We start from the raw sequence: 20,713 nt of genomic DNA on the forward strand, positions 1-20,713 counted from the left end.
TGAGGCAGTCTGGTCCAGAATTAGATTCTAAATCTGCAGGCTTCTGAATCACACTGAAAAAAAAAAAAAAAAAAGAAGTCTACTTCCTCATCCACCTGCTAGCTCTTCTCAGACATCTGTTCTTCCCGTTAAATTTCCCTGGATACTTTCTTTTCCACTAATTTGGCCTGGCCAGCCAGATGATTCTTTTCCTTCCTGGTCCCCTGCTTTCTGTGGTCTCCATGTCTGTCCTTAGAATGGCTAAGCTCAACCTTAGGCTTTCCCACCGGAGACACTGTCTGGGGTTAGTCCCCACCTCAATCCTTTTCTCTGTTAAGTGGAACTAACAAGAGTGTAGTTCCTGTTACGGACCATGACTTAGCCAGTAAATTAATCAGTAAATAACAAACCCATGGACATATTTAAGTGGAGGAGAGGAGGGATATAGAAAGCGATGGTCCAAGCGGATTTGTTTGTCTAAAATCTGGCATCATTTTTTCAAAGTAAGTTTGGGAAACATGGCTTTCCCTGTGAAGTGTTTTCCTTAAAGATGTTCACATTCGGGCTGCATGCTCTACAGTTAACGCTTCTGTGTGTAAAAATTGGGTGACAGACACAAGCACCGCAGGTCATCAATTGCTCCTCCAAAGAAAGTTCCACCACAATCCTGTGGTGAGCATCTTCCACATCACTGCAGCCGGCTCTTTACCTGCCTGATGCTTCAAACGCTTCTTTGTTTTGTCTTCCTTTTAGAAACTCTGAAAAAAATCTGTGCCGCTCAGTTTCTCTGTTAGGAAATGTAAATCCAGCGTAGCGTTTGAAGATTATGCTGAGGGTTTGTGGCACAGGGCGCAGGGCCACAGATTTATCTTCTCTGTCAGGGACACCAGTAGACGGAGGGTCTCGGGTCCCTGCCAAGCATGGGAAGAAACGCCAGCGCATTGGAACAACAGAACAAATGCCAAGGTGTTTTGACAGTCTCCTCGAAGAATGCACAGTCTTTCCCTAGTATACAATGTGAATATACTATTAGGACCTTAAAATTTCCTGGTATAGTTTGTTCTTCATTAAAATAGAAGAGGAGCAGTGCATGGATTTATTTATCTTTGCCTTTGAAATGGAGAGACTTTTGTGGTTTCGACTTTACCCTCTTCATTACTGTGATCTTAAAAAGAATTGATTTGGGATTGGGGATGTGGCTCAGCGGTAGCGCACTTACCCAGCACGTGAGAGGCCCTGGCTTCAATCCTCAGCACCACATGATAATAAATAAATAAATAAAATAAAGGTACTGTGACCAACTACAACTATATATATATATATATATATATAAGTGTGTGTGTGTGTGTGTATGTATATATATATATATATTTTTTTTTTTTAAAGAATTGATTTGGAGGCATCCTGGCATTGCTGCTTAGCAAGATCCATAGTGGCTGTGACTCAGTTTCACCATCTATAAAATAAAAATAGGAATACCTGCCTGATAGGTTTTGTGAGGGATCAATGTCAAGCGTCTAGCTGTTCACATCTCGTATTTTAAAATCACAGGCTAATCCAAAAATCCATTTGCATCCCCAAGCTTAACATTGGGAAGGTGAGGTGATTCAAGGTAATCTAGAGTCTTGGGTAATTGGGACCATCATAGTCTAGTTCTGATACCCGCCTGCAGTGTGACCTAGGACAAGTCACTTTTATAATCATCCATACAATGGAGCTCTTCTTATGTACTTCACACATGTAAATTTTAATTCATTTTACAAACAATTAGGGGATACCTGCTGTGAGCCAGACATTGGGAATGCAGTGGCAGTGGCGAATATGCTGAGCCAGACAAATTCCTCCCCTCGTGATTTATATGTTCTGCTGGGGAAGAGAGGAAAAATCAGCTCACTGTGTGAAAGAGGCAGTTCTGGTCATAGAGAGTAACTGGGGTGTGGTGGGTGGGGGGCCCTTTCAGGCAGGGGATAGAAAAGGTTGAGTTAAGGATTCCATTCAGCACTGGAATCAGTGCAGCACAGGGTGGATGAGACGACTCTATCTTCAAGTCAGGGTGGGGTGTGGGGGAGGCCCCCAAAGTACTGGAATGCAGTTGGCACAGGCTGAGGCTATGGGACAATAAAGAGGTGCATAATGCAGCCCTGGGAGGTGGGGAAGAACACTGGGGGGGGGGGAGGGGGTTATGCTTAACCCAGTCCTGAAAACAAGTGGCCAGGCACATGGAGGGACAGGAGCGGGGCCTGCAGAACAGGCTACTAGAGCAGAGAGAACGGGAAAACACTTGGGAGAGTAAAAATATCATCTTCAGAGGGGATGATCCAGTAAGTGACCAATAGCAGTGCGCAAAAAGTTGATCCCGATCATCCAAGGGTCGTGTGATCCTTGAAGACTAGTGATTGAACGTAGCCTAGCACTTCAGAACCACGGTGTTTCCACAATTCTATTGCTTTCTGATTTATGGATCAATTTCATTTTCAAAAACATTCTTTATACTGAGATCTTATTCATTTTGAATTTAAAGTTAATAGAAATAGACTAGGTTACTTATTTTTATGATTTCAGGGCCTGCCACACAACAAGACCACCTTACTTTGGAGAAGGGGATCGAGTTGACTATCATTTTATTTCTCAAGAAGTTTTTGATGAAATGCTGAACATGGTAAGACTGTTTTCCTTTGTTTTTAATTGTATAACGTCTGTTCTCCGTCGGAAATATTAGGAAATAGTGATTTGAAAGAAGAGAAAAATTTAATTTTGTGCTTGTTTTAAATCTGGTTCAATTTGTATCTTTCTGTTTTTGTTTGGACCAAAAAATCTGATGCTCTAGTCACTGGTGGTAGAGCATGACACTGTTGTGTTTTAATTCATTGTCTTAAAAAGAATGTACTCCTTCCCTCTTGGCCTTCCCATGCAAAGGGAATCCTCACAACCCTACTGTGTTTTATTTTTGAAAGTAAATACTTTCGTACTCCACAGCCACCCGGGGCTTCAGTTAAACTGAGAGTGTGTCGTATCCTCATTACAACGAATGAATGTGTAAATCTATGTTTTTCTTATTTTTGTTTATATTATCATTCTTTCCTTGGCCAGTGACTCCTACACCACTTCTTATTTCTTCTAAAGTTTACTGAAAAACTGAATGAGGGACCAATCTGTTTCTGCCTATGAAAAAGTCACCTTCCAGGAGCCTAGGAGAGCAGAGGAAGGGGAGGGAGGAACAGAGGGCAGGGCTAGTACTGGGAGGAAATCTACCAAAGGATGCTACGATCATGTACAGAGAGGCCACATTGAATCCTGCTTATATATAATTATAATGCATTAGTTAAAGTAATACTTACAATGATAGAAGGGAGATGAGTAGAATAGAGCAGGCAGACCAGGAGGGGAGGAAAAGGGGATGGATAATGATCAAGTTGTGTTATACACATGTACAAATATGGCACAATAATTCCACTGGTATGTAAATCATAATGCACCAATTAAAAATTAAAATAAAATCACCTCCCAACCAGCACTACTGCTACAGCTACAGCCCTCCCACCTCCTTTCCCCTCCTCTTTCCTCTGACTTCACCCCCAAATAATAGATCTGGCTCACACACCTGCAGTGTATAGAATCACACAGTTTCCATTAGTTTAATTTGAATGGCGCGTGTTTCCAGGACTTCTCTTACACTCAGAGAAACATGCGAGAAAGTCCTGTCCATACTGCAAGGGCAGCTTTCCCTCCAACCTTGTCACAGAAATATCTTGGGCAGGGCTGGGGTTGTGGCTCAGTGGTACAGCGCTCTCCTAGCACATTCAAGGCCCTGGGTTCGATCCTCAGCACCACAGAAAAATAAATAAAATAAAGGTATTGTGTCCAGCTACAACTAAAAAAAAAACATCAAAGAAAACAAATATCATGGACATTATGATTTTCTCTCCTAGCCTGTATTTTGGCAGTATCATTTGATTTATTAAGAGAATTCTGGAATTTCTTATTTCTCAGAGCTTTAATAGAGGAGTTTTAGTAAGAAGCGTTCTCTTAGGACTCTAGGGTGAAAGACAGCTGGTTCCCTAAATTAATGCTAATATCTCCTGTTGGAGGCGTTTTTGCCTTAGTGCAGTTCACCTGTACTCAGTACGCCAATGCTCTCCTGAGGTTCCACACGTTACAAGGTTTATGATCAAGTTGGTCTGGTTCCATTCCTAGCCTAAAAAACTCCTCTGCTATATTTAGCCTTATAGTTTACTGCCTCTACAAAAATCCCCTGTGTTTGAGAATCACTCCTTTTTACTGTTTTTGCTATCTGCATTACTTCAATATAATGTAATTTTCTTCCACCTGAATGTTGCCTCTGATCTCCTTTTCTTTAACATGGGAGACTGTCTAATGAAGAGTGAGAAACCTAGAGATAGGAAATTCATGACACATTGTCAGATTTGCTAACCAGGCCCCCATGCTCTGCCCTGTGTACATAGGCCCCCTTTCCACATAACACCTACCCTGGTCCCCTTTGACAGACACCCTGGCATACCCCACCCCCATGCACCTATATGAGCAGTCACATCTATTTGCCGTGACAGGTACAACACAAGGGCCTGTGCACCCTCCTGCATTTACATGCCTCCCCCAACAAACACCTGCCCAACCCATACGTCATTCCTACATGTACCCGTTGACACATGAACCCTTTAACAGGAGCACACACAGTCACTTACCCACAGACACTGCCCCTCTCTTGTGTAATCAAAACCACAGCCCTGGAGTATTTGGAAATAAAATGATTGCTACTTATTAGGTAATCCACATGCAGAAAGAAATGAGAGGAGTATCACCAACCCAAACTATGGGGCGGGGGGGACTACAACTCAATTCCTAACAAATCAGTCCAATGCAATCTCTTTTATATGTATCCACAACGCAAGATTTCTCCCAACCCTACAATCTTCCAGAAAATGTTTTTGGGATCTGCAGAGGAAGGTCCTTGTACACACAAATGAATGAACTTATATATCTGAAAATAATCCAAATATGTACACATTTTGAAAATGGGGTAACAGGGTATTAGTCAGGGTTCTTCAGAGAAACAGAACCAGTAGTTGTGTGTATGTGTGTAGAAAGAGATTTAGTATAAGAAATGGGCTCACATGGTTATTGAGATTGGCAAAGCCAAATCTGTAATGTGGGTCAGCAGCCTGGAGACCCAGGAGAGTCAGAGGTGTAGGTGATGTGCAAAGACTGACCTTTATTTTCTGTGCAGGCCTTCAGCTAATTCAGAGAGACCCACCCACATTATGGAGGGGAATCCCCTTCCTCCAAACGCAATAATTAAAATGTTAATCTCCTCCCCAACATTCTCCAGGTTGACACACAAAATTAACCATCACACAGAGTAAACAGGATCGAGTATCTGCCTAAAAGGAGAGCCAGATACCTACCTATCTATCTATAAAGATTTTTTTTTTCAAAGAACAGATAGTATGACATTGAAGGAGTAAAATTTTAAGGATATTTATTGTTGACTTTTTTTTGATTGTGGGGGAGACAGATTTTCCTCATCATCTGCAGCAGACACATCCTCCAGAGACTCATCCAAGCCCTAGAGGCACCCTGTGTCTCCTGCCTAGTCCTGTCCCCTGAGACAGCCCTTTCCCCTTCCACCCATATCTCCAGAACACCTGGGGCCAGGAGGGGAGCAGTGGGCTCTTAACTGCTTGCTGTTCTTAGTGGTGCTGCCATTCCATGGGATTCAGCGCAGCCCTGGAAGCTCTTGCTTCATTATTTATTTTAAAGTCATGTGTGTGAGATGTCACACATCCCAAGATTACCCACATTTTTATTCCTTCTGTTGTTACCAGCCTCCCAATAGATGAATACTGTCCAGAAAAAGTCACAGTTTTGCTCTCAAAATTGTATTTTTTTTTTTTTACTTCACTTGTATTTTTTGGAAAGGAATACAGCTGTCAGAGAAACCAATTTTCCAGAATGCAGAGAGAGGGCAGTATTTATAGTTCAAATGACTCTAGGGCAGGCAGCGATTTGGGGTAGTTTCAATAAAATGCTATCTTTATGAGGAAAACCAGGATGGGCCTATTTTTCAAAGCTTTTAGGATGTCACTGTAATTCATGGCCACTAGGAATTATCCATAACTCATGGCTTATCTTGGAATGCAAGGTTTTGGGGAATGGGAGTGTATTTTGGACTCCCTTGAATGCTGGCGTAGCTGAAATGGCGGCAGGAAAGGGCAAGCTATTAGTTTTGCTCTCAATAGTGAAGGTTTGTGGTGTGGATTTGGCAGGAAGTGGGTAAGTACGCAAAATGGTCTGTCCTACCATAAACTCCAGTCCTTGATCCTTCTCTCTATGGATTATTTCCAAAAACCTATTTTTGGGTCAGCTAAGAATTCTGAATAAATTTCTCTATCACAAAGTTTGATATTAAGCTTCATAAACTCATTGTTAATTTGTCACTCTTACATATTTTCTCATATTTGGAAGTTTTATAGAATTATATAAAACTAAGACATCAAATTATTTTACATATGTTAAATTCTATTATGGCTACTTATACACACAAAATCTTTGTGCTTCTCAAATTCCAGGGGAAATTCATTCTAACATTTAATTATGGTAATCACAATTATGGATTAAATAGGGACACCGTAGAAGGTATCGCAAGAGATGGATTAGCAAGCTGTATTCATATGGAAATAGAAGTAAGTGTTGTTTATTCAATCAATTGTGTGTGTGTGTGTGTGTGTGTGTGAGTGTGTGTGTGTTTGAGGTCGGGTCTACAGTGTGGGGCAGATAGCATGCTGCCAGGCCCAAGAGAAATGCATGCCAAAGCGTGAGGTGTTCCATTTGTAATTAATAAGGAGGAGGCAGGTGCAAAGAGACAGCATTTTGATTAAAACACAAGAAATTGTACATATAGTAGGAGGAAAACTACCACTCAAAATTTATTTTCTTTTATTTCCTCCCTATATTATTATTTTTTTCTTTTTACAACTTGGTCTGTTTATACAAAGACATGTTAGATAAAGTCCAGTTACTGCCAAGTGTGGTCCTGGTTCCTCGCCCCCTCAGGACAATGGCAGCCCTGAGTGGTATCCCTTGTTCCTTGAGTCTCCGCAGACAGTTGGGCTGTGCATCTTGTGACTCCACATGTTCACCGGGTGCAGTATTTTTATACTTCCAGCAATTTAGGCTTTGCAAGTTTGACTTTTCTCTCTGCCTCCATATGCCATCTTTCCCCAACTATCTTCTCAAATTGGAGTATCCAGAATTTTTTTTTTATAAAATTAAAATCCAGAGTTTAAAAAATATATAACTTCATTAAATACTTCTTCAAAGATAGTAATTTTTCTCAAGTTACTTCCATTGAGCAGTATAACACTTTTGTAATCAGGGGGCAAAAAATGGCTCAAGTAGACCAAACTTCCAGAAAACAAAGCGTAGGAAAGTCTGGTATTTTCTGTAGACTCTGAATCTTTTCTGTGTTTCCTTCTGTAACACCACAGACAAGAGACTGCAACTCCCTTTCAGCCCCTTGTATGGGTTTAAGTGTTCCCTAGCTTCAGCAAAATCACTCCCATTTCTTCCACCTCTTAACTTTCTGCACAATCCTTGCATTCTTTTTTTTTTTAAAGAGAGAGTGAAAGGAGAGAGAGAGAGAGAGAGAGAGAGAGAGAGAGAGAGAGAGAGAGAGAGAATTTTTAATATTTATTTTTTAGTTCTTGGCGGACACAACATCTTTGTTGGTATGTGGTGCTGAGGATCCAACCCGGGCCGCACGCATGCAAGGCGAGCGCGCTACCGCTTGAGCCACATCCCCAGCCCAATCCTTGCATTCTTATCTTTCTGCAGTTGACTGTTTTGTATCTTAAAGAGGGGTTTTCTTTATTCCTATGCTAATTATTTTTTTAAAAAAGACCAGTTCTAAAAAAATTTTCTTCTTTGGACAAGGCAGAAACAAAAACGAATGTGTTTTTGAGTGCAGAAATACTCCATCCTCTTTGTGTCTACCTTTTTCCACTTGAACAGTTATCTGAGTGATGGCTCCTGATTTACTTTTTCCTCCCTGAAAGCTTACTCCTACTCATTTCCAGGAGGTTGAGTCTATAAACCATGTTTTATTCCCTTGGTTCTCCCCAGCTGATGTATTTTTCCAAACTACTGTTGTCATTGACTCTTCCAGAAATTATTTAAAAAGAGCTTGGATTCCTTCCTACCAAAATTTTAAAACAAAGGTTTTGAACTTGAGTTCAACTGATGTTGATAGAATTGAGACGAAAGGGACTTTAAGATCCTTTGGGAATAATGTGTAGGGAGCTGGGGGCTTTGTGGGAGCTGTGGTCACAGCCAACTCGCTGGGTTCACAAACTGTACTGAGGCTGCCTTGTGCTGTGATCAGCAGCTTACCCTGAGCTCAGCCTTCTGGGCTCTGGACAGAGCCTGTAGGATGTCACTGGAACTGGCCCACACAGGTGGCTGGCAGGAAAGGTCCCACAATGTATTGACAAGGGTGAAAAAGGAGCTTTCTCTTCATAAGGGCTCTCTTCTGGTGCTATACGGATGAGTTTTTAAAGACAGAATTGAAATTACTTTACAGTAATAAAGTGAATTACCTATTTTATATCCAGCAATTTTCCTTTTTAGCAGTCATATTCATTAAAATGATTAATTAGAGAAAAACCAGGTGGAATGAATTCTATCTAATATTTCTAATGACAATTTAATATTTGATGAAGAGAGAAAAGTAATTGAATCTTGAAATATTTGTGGGAAAATAGTGGCTAATTCTACAGATAAATTCTTCAATATAATACTACTTATTATACACTATATTGTCAGATGTCTCCAAAATGATTTCTAAATCATGCATATGTTTCCACCTTATTATCTTTTTTTTAAATGCCTAGGGTGTAAGAAGTTTGAAATACTCCTATTTTGAGCCTCGCTATATCTTGGTGGTGCCCATGAACAAGGAAAAATATGAGGGACATTTGCGGAGAAAAGGATTATTCAGTCGTGCAGAAATTGAATTTGCTGTCTCCAGAGTGGACCTTTATATTAAAATTAATCAGAAATTTCCAGGGTATTTTGATGCAGTAATCAATGCAGGTCAGTACTCTCAGCAGAGTTTTATTTTTTAAGTATGAGGTCACTAGGTTAGAGTCTGTTTTATGGAAATAAACTTCTAAATTGCAAAGAGCTGTTGAAAGGGGTAGGAATCCATGAGCTTTAACCTTTTATTCTTTTAATCAGAGTATTTATTATTTTTATTAATCCTTCAGACCTAAACTAATAAGATTTGGTGTGAAATGGACCCTAAAATAGGTTCCTTCCTAGGGGACATTGTGAGAACTAAGTTCTCATAATACATCATTTGAAATACACATTTAAATTGTTAGGAAGGCAAATGATACCCAGACAATTTTATTATAATCTACCTCTAGTTAAAAACCCAACTACTATAAATATCATAACCATTAAATATCCGTGGGAAACATTTTCAAAGATTCCTTTAGACATGGCTATTTATTTGAAGTAAGAGAATTTCTCAAAATATAGATATTCCTATATGTTTTTATATGTTTTTTGTATTTCTATATGTTTTTATATAGCTATAAAAGAGAATGAGAAAACACTCTGTATGTAGCTAAAGAAATATCTTTAATCCATATTGTTATTTTTAAAAGGCCACGTTCATAACCTTACATATAGTATGCCATCAGTTATGTTTAAAAAAAGAAATAAAAAGCATTATATAGTTGTATTTTCTATTTTGTTCTATATATTTTGTATTTTCTTGTACTACATAAAAGTATATGGAAGAATCCTCAAGAAATTAATAACATTGATATCTTTTTAGAGGGAAACTGGATAGCGGGGACATTAAATTTAACTATATGAAATTGCCAATTCACCTATTTCAACCTATGAGAACAATAATTTGATACGGTTTCACTTAATAGTTTAGCTCTCTGCAACCTGTTAATGAATTTCCTATGCATATTGGTCTTCTTTTGTTGAATAAGAATAATCACACTTACAACTTAAAACCATGCCTGTTTATAGGCTCAGGTTCGGTAAGAGTCGGGTACGGCATGACTGTGTTCTCTGCTTGGGGTATCAGGGGTATCAGGAGGCTGAGGCAAAGGTGTCAGCTGGACTGAGGTTTCATCTAAAGGCTCTGGGGGAAAACCCGCTCCAAAGTTCTTACTTGTTGGCCCAGTGCAGTCTCTTGGGGTTAAGGACCCTGTTTTCTTGTCGGCTGTCTGCCAGGGGCTGTCCTCATTCCCTAGAGCTTGCTCCCAGGTCCTATGCACGTGGTGCCCACCATCTACTAGCCAGCAACAGAACATGAAGTCCTACCTGTGCTTTCAGTCTCCAGTTTTCTCTTCTGCCACCAGCCAGAGAATTCGCTCTCCTTTTGTAGACCTTCTCTGATTGCATGGAACCATGTGGATAACCTCCGCTTTGATGGGCTCAGACTCATGAGTAACCTTAATTACATCTGCAAAAAACCCTGTTTGCCATATAACATAATATAATCCTGGGAATGATGTCTCATTACCACCATAGGTTCTGCCCACACTTAAGGGGAGGAGACCATACAAGGGCGAAGTATCATCAGAGCCATCTTAAAATTTTGATACCACAATATATAAAACTAAACATAGTACCCAAATCAGTACCACCAGCAGTTGAGCACTAACTGTATTTTAACCTGATGCTGTTGCTTTAAAGTACTTATCTCATTGACCGTAGATGATCTGGAAGTTGCCTACAAAAGGCTGAGTGAGCTCATTAGAGAATACCTGGGATTGACTGAGGAACCTGCCACGAGCTTGGCTCCGACTGCAGGTACCATCCTATCTCTTTCGTGCGCCCATTTTAAAATTATTGTTATGGAAAAGAAAGCAAATCTTTGAGTTATTGTGTGGGTACCCATCAACCAGGTTATAGCTGGTTCTAACTCTTTAATGCCTGTAGTTCTCCTGGGGTAATTGTTCCCACAAATGAGCTTTAAGGATTAGCACCCTGGATCTATAACTCTACTTGTCTCCATGACCACAATAGAACTCAGGGACTCACCTTCGGGAGAGTGGACAGCAGATAAGGGTTAGCCTCATGGTTCAGATCTCAACTTCCAGAATTGTTTTCCCTTGTGGGGCTGAGGTGTTGTTCTACTCACCAGGTTGACATTTAGCCCAAGAGTTTCAGTCCAAGAGTTTTCTTTCCCCTTCAGATTGCCCCAGCCTTCAAGTGTTGTACTGCAGAATACAGGGGCAGGGCCCTAGCCAGGTGGCCCTCATCCTGGCTCTCTACTCCCCTGGGCAAACTTCTTTGATGTTCTGAGTTTAGGTTTACTCTCTTGCTAAATGGATTTCTTGTTCCCCTCATTCCTGCTCGATCATCAGCAGCAAATGATGTAAGACATATAAGAGGGCATCTCCTTGGAATTTAGGATTTTGAAAGCCCTCTCTTAGAATTTTGGTGCATAAGTATTTTGAGATGTATTTGAAAGATTTTCCCAAATTCTCCTCCAAATTAGGATAGCTACTCTAGCAACAGAATAAAACAAAACAACAACAACCAAAAAATAGAAAACAGCAAGTGTTGGTGAGGATGTGCACTGTTGGTGGGAATGTAAAATGGTGCAGCTGTTTTGGAAATAGCATGGTGGTTCCCCATAAAAATTAAAAATAGAACTACCAAGCCAGGCACAGGGCACACATCTGTAATCCTAGTGGCTGAGGCAGAAGGATCACGTGTTCAAAGCCAGCTTCAGCAATAGCAAGGTACTAAGCAACTCAGTGAGACCCTGTCTCTAAATAAAATACAAAAAAGGGCTGCAGATATGGCTCAGTGGTCTAGCACCCCTGAGTTCAATGCCTGGTACCCAGAAAAAGAAATAGACTACCATATGATCCAGCAATTTCACTTGCAGATATATACCCCAAACAATTGAAAGCAAGAGCATGAAGAGATAGTTACACCTCCTTGTTTATAGAAGCATTTACTTTAGCCAAAAGATGGAAGCAAATGAAGTGCCCATGGACAGATGAATGGATAAACAAAATGTGCTGTATACCTACAGTGGAATATTATTCAGTCTTCAAAAGGAAAGAAATTCTGAAACATGCTACAATATGAATGAACTTTGAAGATATGCTAAGTAAATAAGCCAGTCAGGAAAAAGCAAATACTATATGATTCTACTAATGTGAGGTACTTAGGGTAGTCAGATTCATAGGGATACAAAGAAGGGTGGTTGGCAGGGGCTGAGGGAAGGGGAGAAAGGAGTGTTATTATTTAAAATGTCCAGAGTTTCCACTGGGGAGATGAAGAGAGTTCTGAAGAAAGAGGATGGTGTTGGTTTAACAACAATGTGAATGTACTTAGTGCCACTGAGCTGTAGGCCAAAAACTGGTTAAAATGCTAAATTTTATGTGTGTTTTACTACAATCAGTATTGTTTTTAAAATGTCCCTTGTGGGGTGCAGTGGTGCATGCCTGTAAACCTAGTGGCTTGGGAGGTTGAGGCAGGAGGATCGCAAGTTCAAAGCTAGCCTCAGCAACTTAGTGAGGCCCTAAGCAACTTAGCAAGACTCTGTCTCAAGATAAAATATAAAAAGGGCTGGGGATGTGGCTCAGTGGTTAACCACCCCTGGGTTCCATGCCCCCAGAACATTAAAAAAAAAAAAGGGCCTTCAATGGACTGAACTTTATTTATAGATCACGTTTTGCAAAATGTTAAACTGAGGCTCTTGCCACTTTGTAGATGCTGTGCAACTTTGTGGTTACACCTCCGTGACTCTTGCCCAAACATGATTTTGTTTGACTGATTGCATTCTGGCAGGCTGAGGGAGGCCAGGTCATGATTTTGCCAGAGTTCAAACCAACTGTGCCATTTTGCACTTTGCATGCTTTCCCCAGGTCACGTGTCCCTAGTATTTTGGAATGAGGTCACTGTGAAACTGGTAAAAATCAACAGAAAACAGATGAGAATTTTCTTCTACATATGTATAGGAGATAAAGTGACCAAAGCATGACCTGCTGCCCGAGAAGTATATGAAGAAAGTTTGACCTGTCTAAAAATTAACGGAGGCAGTAATGGAGAATTGGAAGGCTGGGTTCCATCTACAAAGTGGGAGGTGGGGATATTAAATCAGGAGCATGTCGGCATATCTAGCCAACCCTGATCGATTCTCTACATCAAGCACTAGTTCTTTATAAAGCCATGGCCTTTAGGGTACCTAATGAGGCTTCTATAGGCCACAGAACTTTCTCTTGAGGAAATCTGGATCCTGTTGCTTTGGTTCTGGGCTATCCCAGCAACCTGTGATCTTTAATTTGGTCCCCAGAGTAGACTATTCCTGTGGGGACTATGCCTTACGTTAGCGTACCCTCCCTTGATCCCCAAGCTGGGTCCATCTCCCACTGTAAATTAATAAATTGGTATGCTGGCTTTCATGTTAGTCTCTTGTGATTTTAAAAACACAAGTCAGTCCCCTGAGGCTGACCAGTTCTGCGTAACTGAGAAATGTGCATTTATTTCTGTATCGGTGCCTCTGAACAGAGGCGTATGAGCAAAGCAGCTTCCACATCTGGCAGGATTCCCTTTGTATTTTGTATTTTCCTTATTCTACAATGATAAGGAACACTGATTATTGGGTGCATTTGCCATTTGGCAAATTAATAGACCAGATAATGTGTTCATAGGAAAATGGACTCCCTTTTTAAAGGGTATAATTGTATTTGTTTGGACTAATTAGGTTAGGCCTGTCTGATTTAATGAAAGGTATGAATTACAGAATTTATAAAAATGTTACCACTCTCAGATACATTTAATAACTGAAACCCAGCCATCCAGTTATTGACTAACAGAATTCTAGCTTGAAGAAGTAGATGGGGAGAGATTGCAATTAATAAATAAGATCCCTAGCTTCAATAGAACTTTGCTTTTCTGGCAGGTTTAATATTTTGGAAAAGATTGTATTTTCTTAAGCTGAGATTGTATTTCCTTATTTATGTAGTTAATTTGTGGAGGGAGCTATGTTTTTTTAGTTGACATTAATTTTAAGGATAAACTTGCACATAAAGTGAAACTGTAGAGACCAGACATTATTCAACGGAGTATTTTAAAAATCCTAACAGCCACAATCCTTATTAATAAGCTTTTATGGCATCTCCAATGGCCCAAGAATTAGGACCAGTGGCTCAGTTAAGGACTGTGAAGTCTACACCAAGGGAAAAGGGCCAGATAAGAATGAAACTCAGTGTAAGAAAACAGTTTTCAACTATAGTTCCCTAAACAAATGGTCAAAAATGCCTGAGAAAGGGTCTTGACCCAGTAAGCCACTGTCCTGGGCCTGGTTGGTACTCACATCTTTGCCTCTGCACTAAACTAGGTACTCTAACTTAAAATTCTACAGTTTAGGTACATTTACACAAACACATTACTTATCTAAATGAGATTCCTAGAAATAATAATAATAATGATAATAATAATGGAATGGAATTATTTTTTGGTTAATGGAGTTGTCCAAGGATAGAAATTGAAATAAAAAAATTTAAGATTCTGAGAAATACTGGTCTGATCAATTAGAAAACTGTACTGAAAATAAGAAGTCTCACATTTTTATTCTAGATTTATCCAGTAATCATTAATTTGATTTAAGAAATTATTTTGAAAATAATTATTTTCTTAAGAAAACTGTATATAATTTTATGGCCATTATTAGAATCTGGCTTTCCAAAGCTGAGGTTTTTCCCAGTTGAATTAGACCATCTATGTATTTAGGCTTCAGTACAAACAGAAATCTTATAGTCAAACAGCATTGTCTTTCTAAAAGAGGTAATCCTGTGTCAATGCAAACTAAAGATAATTCCCAAATATTCGAAGTTACATAGCTTTATCTTTAGTGATTGCATGCTGCTAATTTGTAACTGAGAATGCAATTATAATGTCTGCTTTTAAAAATGGGAGTGAAACAAAGAGATGAAAAGTAAGCCAGGGGCTATCATTTCTGAGTACAGCATCTGTCAGCCTAGACCTAGAAATGTGAACCTTCACCAGTGGATAGTTAGTTGAATTTTTATTTAATGCATGTGTGAAATAGTAGCTTTAGGTCCAGATGATAAACCCTTGAAATATTTAGGTGTCTAATTAATATACAGTATTGCAGTTTGTGTATAGAATTATCTTGGTTTTTTTCCTTATAATAAGACAAATAATATTTGTCTCTAAAGCACAAAGACCTAAAAAAGTTGATTAAACACTAGCTTTTCTATAAAATCAAGAAATACTATATTATCAACTCAGGGTGAGGGATGTCTTGCCCTCCATTTGTCTCGGGACAGCCTATTTCTAGGTAGTTGGTGCTTCCAATAAAGCTTTTAGAAAGCCGAACCAACTATCATCCCGAGTTTTTGCTAAAAAGATCATGAAATGAAATTCTATTTGCAAATCATTATGAAGAATTCTGACTAATGGTAGAAGAAAATGATGATGGTAATGATGAGTCAAACAGAGGAAAACTGAGCAATTTACTGGCCTGCAAAGTGGTGCCCTTATCATTAATGAAGAGCATGGAATCATTTGCCAAATTATGTGAATTCCTAAGTTGTAAAAGTAGGAAAAGAAATTCTGTATGTCTGACTATAGGAAACCAAGAGGATTAAGGAGGGAAAAAAACCTTTAGCACCAGGTTTTACTGTTCTTATATTTTTCTCCCTTTAAATTACCTTTTTAATTTAATACATCTATATACACACATATGTATATAAACCATATATGTTTTATTATGTACATATTACATGTATGTATATATATATATGTATTTATATATGTAGAATTACTTAACTGTTAAATTAATTGGCCTTAATAGCATTCCTAATGTTGCATGGCCGTCACCACTTCCTATTTCTAGATATTGCTAAATTTTCCATTACCCAAAACAGAAACTCTATACCCACTAAACAATAACTCCTCCTAATCCTTGGTAATCTCTAATCTACTTTCTGTTCTCTGTGAATTTGCCTATTTTAGATATTTTCATTGTTTTATATTTTAATTTAACCTTGTTTCTTGCGTAAGGTAGTATTTTAGTTTATATTGTTATATACTAGGACCATAAAAATGATGGACAGGGCATCCTCCCAGGAAGTAAGCTTTTCCTCATTTCTACTTGTTCGCTCTCCCTCCCAAGAGACATCTGGTTTGACCAGATGCAAGGGGCTTCCCGTGTAGGAGGCTCAGTGTAACCCAGAGCAGCTTAAGCCCTCTGCTGGGAATGGTGGCTGGGAGTGTGGTTTGCTGTGGGGGACAGGTCTGTCCCTCTGGGATCACTTAGAGGTCTTTTTGGATTTGGAATCTCTGAGGATCAGGTCTCTCCCGAAGTGAACAGAGACAAGTTTCCCCCAGTTCCAGACTGATGCTCCACTTCTGCCCACTGCACTAGGTAAAGGGCCCATGTGATGGAGGAATTCTTTTCTACAATGTCAATGTCCAACATCGTTGGTGGCCTCTGAGAGCTATTGTGAAGCCAGGGTAGACTTGGTGGGAAAAGAGGAGATCTGGGGATGAGGGTGGGGCTGTGGGAGCAGCTCAGAGTGCAGATTCTCAGGAGCAGCTTCTCTGAGCCTTGGTGCCTTGGGATTTCAGTGGACACTTTCTTTACTTCCTTGTTTCATTCATCATTTATTTACTGAGTTTCTGCTGACCATGGTGCAGATGGTCAGGTATTGGTACTGGTATTGGTAAACAGGTGTTGGTAAACAGACAGGACTCTTCACAGGGCTCACACAGTGAATTTAAGGGGACCACCGTTAAACAAAGGAACAAACAAGTGCAAGATCATCTGACTTGATGTCCATCCTCTAGTTTCTCTAGTCAAAAACAGCCTTCCTTGATTGCTAAGGTCAAAATTTCAGATCTCATTCATGTGGAAAATTTCTTCACCACCCAAAGACCCAAACTGGGTTCCTGAGCTATCCTCTTTATTGTCCTAAGTTCTACTAAATAAGAAAATTGTAGAAACTTAGTGTCTGTGAGGAGAAGGAAGATTTAGTTCTCTATGTGATTCTATTCTTTTTGAGGATCTGTGTGCATCATAAAAGAGGGAGAAGTTTTTGTCATTAATTTCTAGGCGGTCAAGACCATTTTGAGCTAACTTGTTTTTGTATTGAAGCAGGAGCTCCCTCTAGCAGGAAGACTGTCTCTGGGGTACCAGCACACCTGGTTCCTTCCCCCAGGCGCTTGGCGAGACTGCAAGCAGATGGCCAGGTACCAGAGCATCTCTCCGGAGTACAGATTCATGGAAAGGTCCCTGACAATCAGAACCCAGTTCCCTCCCAGAATCAAGAGCTGACTCAGGAGGGAGAAACCCATAAGAAGGAGCTTTCTTCCAACAGCCTCCGCAATTCAGAGCCTCCTCAGCAGCTCGACTCAGCAGCACCTGGGGCTCCTCAGCAGACCCAAGACAAATCTCCAAACCCAGTGGAAGGGGATGTTCAACAATCAGATCTTTCTCCAAAAATAACAACCACTCAGCCAGATGTCCCTAAAAATGACGCTGGACCATCTGAGATGAAAGCCGGTGAAGTGGGGCAGTCCCACACCACTGCTCCTCAAGCACCACCCCAACACTCCAGCCCTTCTCCACCCCACGGCCCTCAGCCAGACCAGGATGAGGAATCCGGGGAGGCCAGGGTGGCCCCCAGCAGCCCTCCGCTGTCTGAACCACCTCAGGGACCTGGCCCATCTTCTCTCAGCCCTCGGAAAATCCAAGAAGCTGAGTCAGCCAAACCTCTGCCCCAAGGTTCCCAGCATGATCTTCCAGAAGAGCCCATCCACCCTGACTCAGTGAAGCAACCTCCCCTAAAGGGGGAAACCCCCAAATCAGAAGTTGTCCGGGCCAGTACCCCCTACCCAGAACTGCCACCTCCCCAAGACACAAGGACAAACACAAAACAGACCCAGGACAGGGAACGCCCAGTGACTCGGCTCCCTAGGAGTCGTCTGGCTCCTACGAGGCTGCCCCAGCCTCAGACACTGGCTCCCCTGCAGAGCAGGAGGCCCACACCCAAGCTCCTGTCACCCAGCAGGGAAGAGGCTGCAGGGACAAGCTCAAATCAAAACGTGACCCCCTCTCCCAGGCCTGTCCTCACTCAGGAAGGGGACCCTGGTAAGCTTCCTCCCATCAGCCCTCCCAGTTCCAAACCGCCCCCAAACCTGAGCCCCCAGGCAGCCCACAGTGCCCAGCAAGGCCAGGAAGAGAAAGCCAGCGAGGTGAAACTCCCTCCTATCAGCCCCCCCTTCCAGGAGCAAGCCTCGCAGCGGCGCAGCCCCAGTGCCTCTCTGGAGGAGGAGGCACCCACCGTTGGGCTCCCGCACATTCCTTCTCCTGTCATGGAACCTCAGCTGCCTCAGAGCACAGGCCCTCGTCCTGAGGCAAAGCCTGCAAAGGAAAGGAGAGCTCCCAAAGCAGCCCATTCCTCCAGCAGGAAGGTTCCAGATGTGCAGGCCTCGCCCCACGGCCAAGGCCAAGATTCCCTGACGCAGAAGGGAGCTAGGAAAAAAAAACTCCCTATCCAAGGAAAGACAGCGCCTCTGAGAAAGGCACCTCCCAGAAGCCCCCAGATAGACTCGCGGCTGGAATCCCAGAGTGAGCCAGGACCCGCAGAGGTGCCCGACCATCCTGACCCCATCCCTCCCTCCAGCTCCCAGGGGAACCAGAGGGAACCAGTCCACACTCCAGAAATTTCTGAACCATCACCCAGAGATCCCAAATCACAGGAAGAGAAAAGAGGGAATGTGCGTCATTCCAGAAAAAAGGCCCCGACCAACCTTCCCCCACGTGACCTGGTTCCAGATGTAGGTGTATCCAAAAAGAGACCCTCTTTGAAAGCACCAATTTCTGAAGGATTATCTCAAGACAATGATACTGTCCTCAGGGGTGACCAGCCAACTCAAGAAGTTCGGCCCCCACCCAGCAGACCCCTTGGAAATGAAAAGGTCCCTGCAGAGCCAATCCAGGACCCAGAGAGAAGGGAGCAGGCTCATAAAAAGGAAAGACCTCAGAAGAGAGAGAGTGTGTTGGACCCCCCAGAGCATGAGGGCGTGGCCCTTGCCCAGCAGCCTGTCAGAGAGACCCTAGCCCATAAAGGCACCCGTCAGATCACAGAGATCCCCGTCCAAAGGGACGATGCTCTTGCTTCCAAGCAGCAAACCAAAGAGAGACAAACCCGAAAAAACGTGGGTGCAACACAGGACAAAAGCCCTGCTGCTCCCCCAAATCAGGTGTCCTCTGAGGAGAAAGCCAGCCGGACAGGAAGACTGCGTGCCAGGGGCAGTCAGAGCACCAAGGTTTAAGTGCTCCCTCAAGCCACCAGATCATTAAACCTCATCAAGCTGCACTGACTCAGAATGGAAAGCCAAGGCCAGGGCACTATGAGTTACACACAGGCTTCCTTCTGCAACCATAGGTCAGCACAGGTGGAGGGGCCATCCCATGCTGACCTGCCCTGGGGGCCCAGAAGGGGGTCAGTCTTTGTAACTTCTGTGCCCCTTATCTGGCTCACCATTTCTTGGTGGGAAGAGCAGCCATTGCAGAGGGAGAGAGCAGCAGGAAAGACAGCTGGGTCAGTTGCTGCCAGGGAGGGCCAATCTGTGTCCAGACACGGATTCCACTGGATTCCAACGTGGACTCCAACTTGGCCGAAGCAGTCAGTGCCTAAGAGCCATTAAATTTTGCTCTCTGAATTAGGAAAATTCACTTCTAGAAAATTCTCTCATACCTGTTGCGTTATCAAGGGAACCCAAAGCATAAAGAACTCTGAAAAAGGAAATCTTGTTGTTTCTGGAAAACTCTACCTAGAGTTAATTTGTGGGAATCTTCTGTAGGGGAGAGGACACATCTTTTCACACATGTAGCTATGATCAGGCACCTCAGATTTTCTTTGGCATATGTTGCTTGGAACTTTTATTTGAAATGTATTTTAAAACGAATACCTTCCTTCTCTCTCGGAATAGGAATCTCATGTAAATTAGCCCATGCTATCATTATGCCAAACCATCTGGTAGAATTAGTTAAAAGAATTAGTGGGAAAGAAAATCAGGTGAATCTGTTTTTCATTTATCTATTTATGTCCATTCTCTTCTACTGCTGTAAATGATGTGAGTCCAACCAGGGCCAGCCTAAGTGAATGTGTTTAGAAGGAAGTGGAGTTTATCACACAGCTATGGGAAGGGCAGAGGTGCAATAGGTTCTCAAAGAGATAGGGGACCAGTTACTGAACATCACCAGGATCTTTGTCATCCCCAGGACTCTTGTCATCTTCTGGACTCTTATTTGGGACTCACACCATCTCATATCTATCTCTTTCTCCATGTTGGCTTCATTCTCTGGACTACAAATGACTGTGTGTCCATTTCTGCACATGGCAGGGAACATGGCTATCAACAGCCATCAAGTTTATATCTGGTTTTACCTCTGGTAGTTCTTGCTACTATAAAGGGATTAACTTGAATTGAATGTTTCCTCAATTTTAAGATTAAAAACAATCCATCTCCAATCAGGCATTTCATTTTTGAACCAATCTCTGTTACCTTTGACATAAACCATCCCTGTGTATGGAAACTGAATTCCCCAAGAAGAGAGAATAATTGTGATCCAGGCAGCAAACCCAAGATCTCACTGTTGAACACTTACAGGATATTTGTTATGTAATTACTGTAT

General features: G+C 41.7%; 1 protein-coding gene across 1 annotated transcript in view; it reads left to right on the forward strand.

Annotated features, from left to right (window-relative positions):
• The window catches only part of LRGUK (leucine rich repeats and guanylate kinase domain containing), a gene marked incomplete at both ends in the record, with an annotated part of 103,416 nt that overhangs the window by 51,625 nt on the left and 31,078 nt on the right, over positions 1 to 20,713 (forward strand). Inside the window, 5 exons of the mRNA XM_081283316.1 lie at positions 2,542 to 2,638; positions 6,567 to 6,680; positions 8,886 to 9,087; positions 10,738 to 10,833; positions 17,165 to 19,327. Coding sequence (XP_081139442.1) covers positions 2,542 to 2,638; positions 6,567 to 6,680; positions 8,886 to 9,087; positions 10,738 to 10,833; positions 17,165 to 19,327 — 2,672 coding nt within the window. The remainder of the gene's footprint in view (positions 1 to 2,541; positions 2,639 to 6,566; positions 6,681 to 8,885; positions 9,088 to 10,737; positions 10,834 to 17,164; positions 19,328 to 20,713) is intronic.

Source organism: Spermophilus citellus (genome assembly GCF_964194105.1).
Source record: "Spermophilus citellus genome assembly, chromosome: 3".
Lineage (NCBI taxonomy): Eukaryota > Metazoa > Chordata > Mammalia > Rodentia > Sciuridae > Spermophilus > Spermophilus citellus.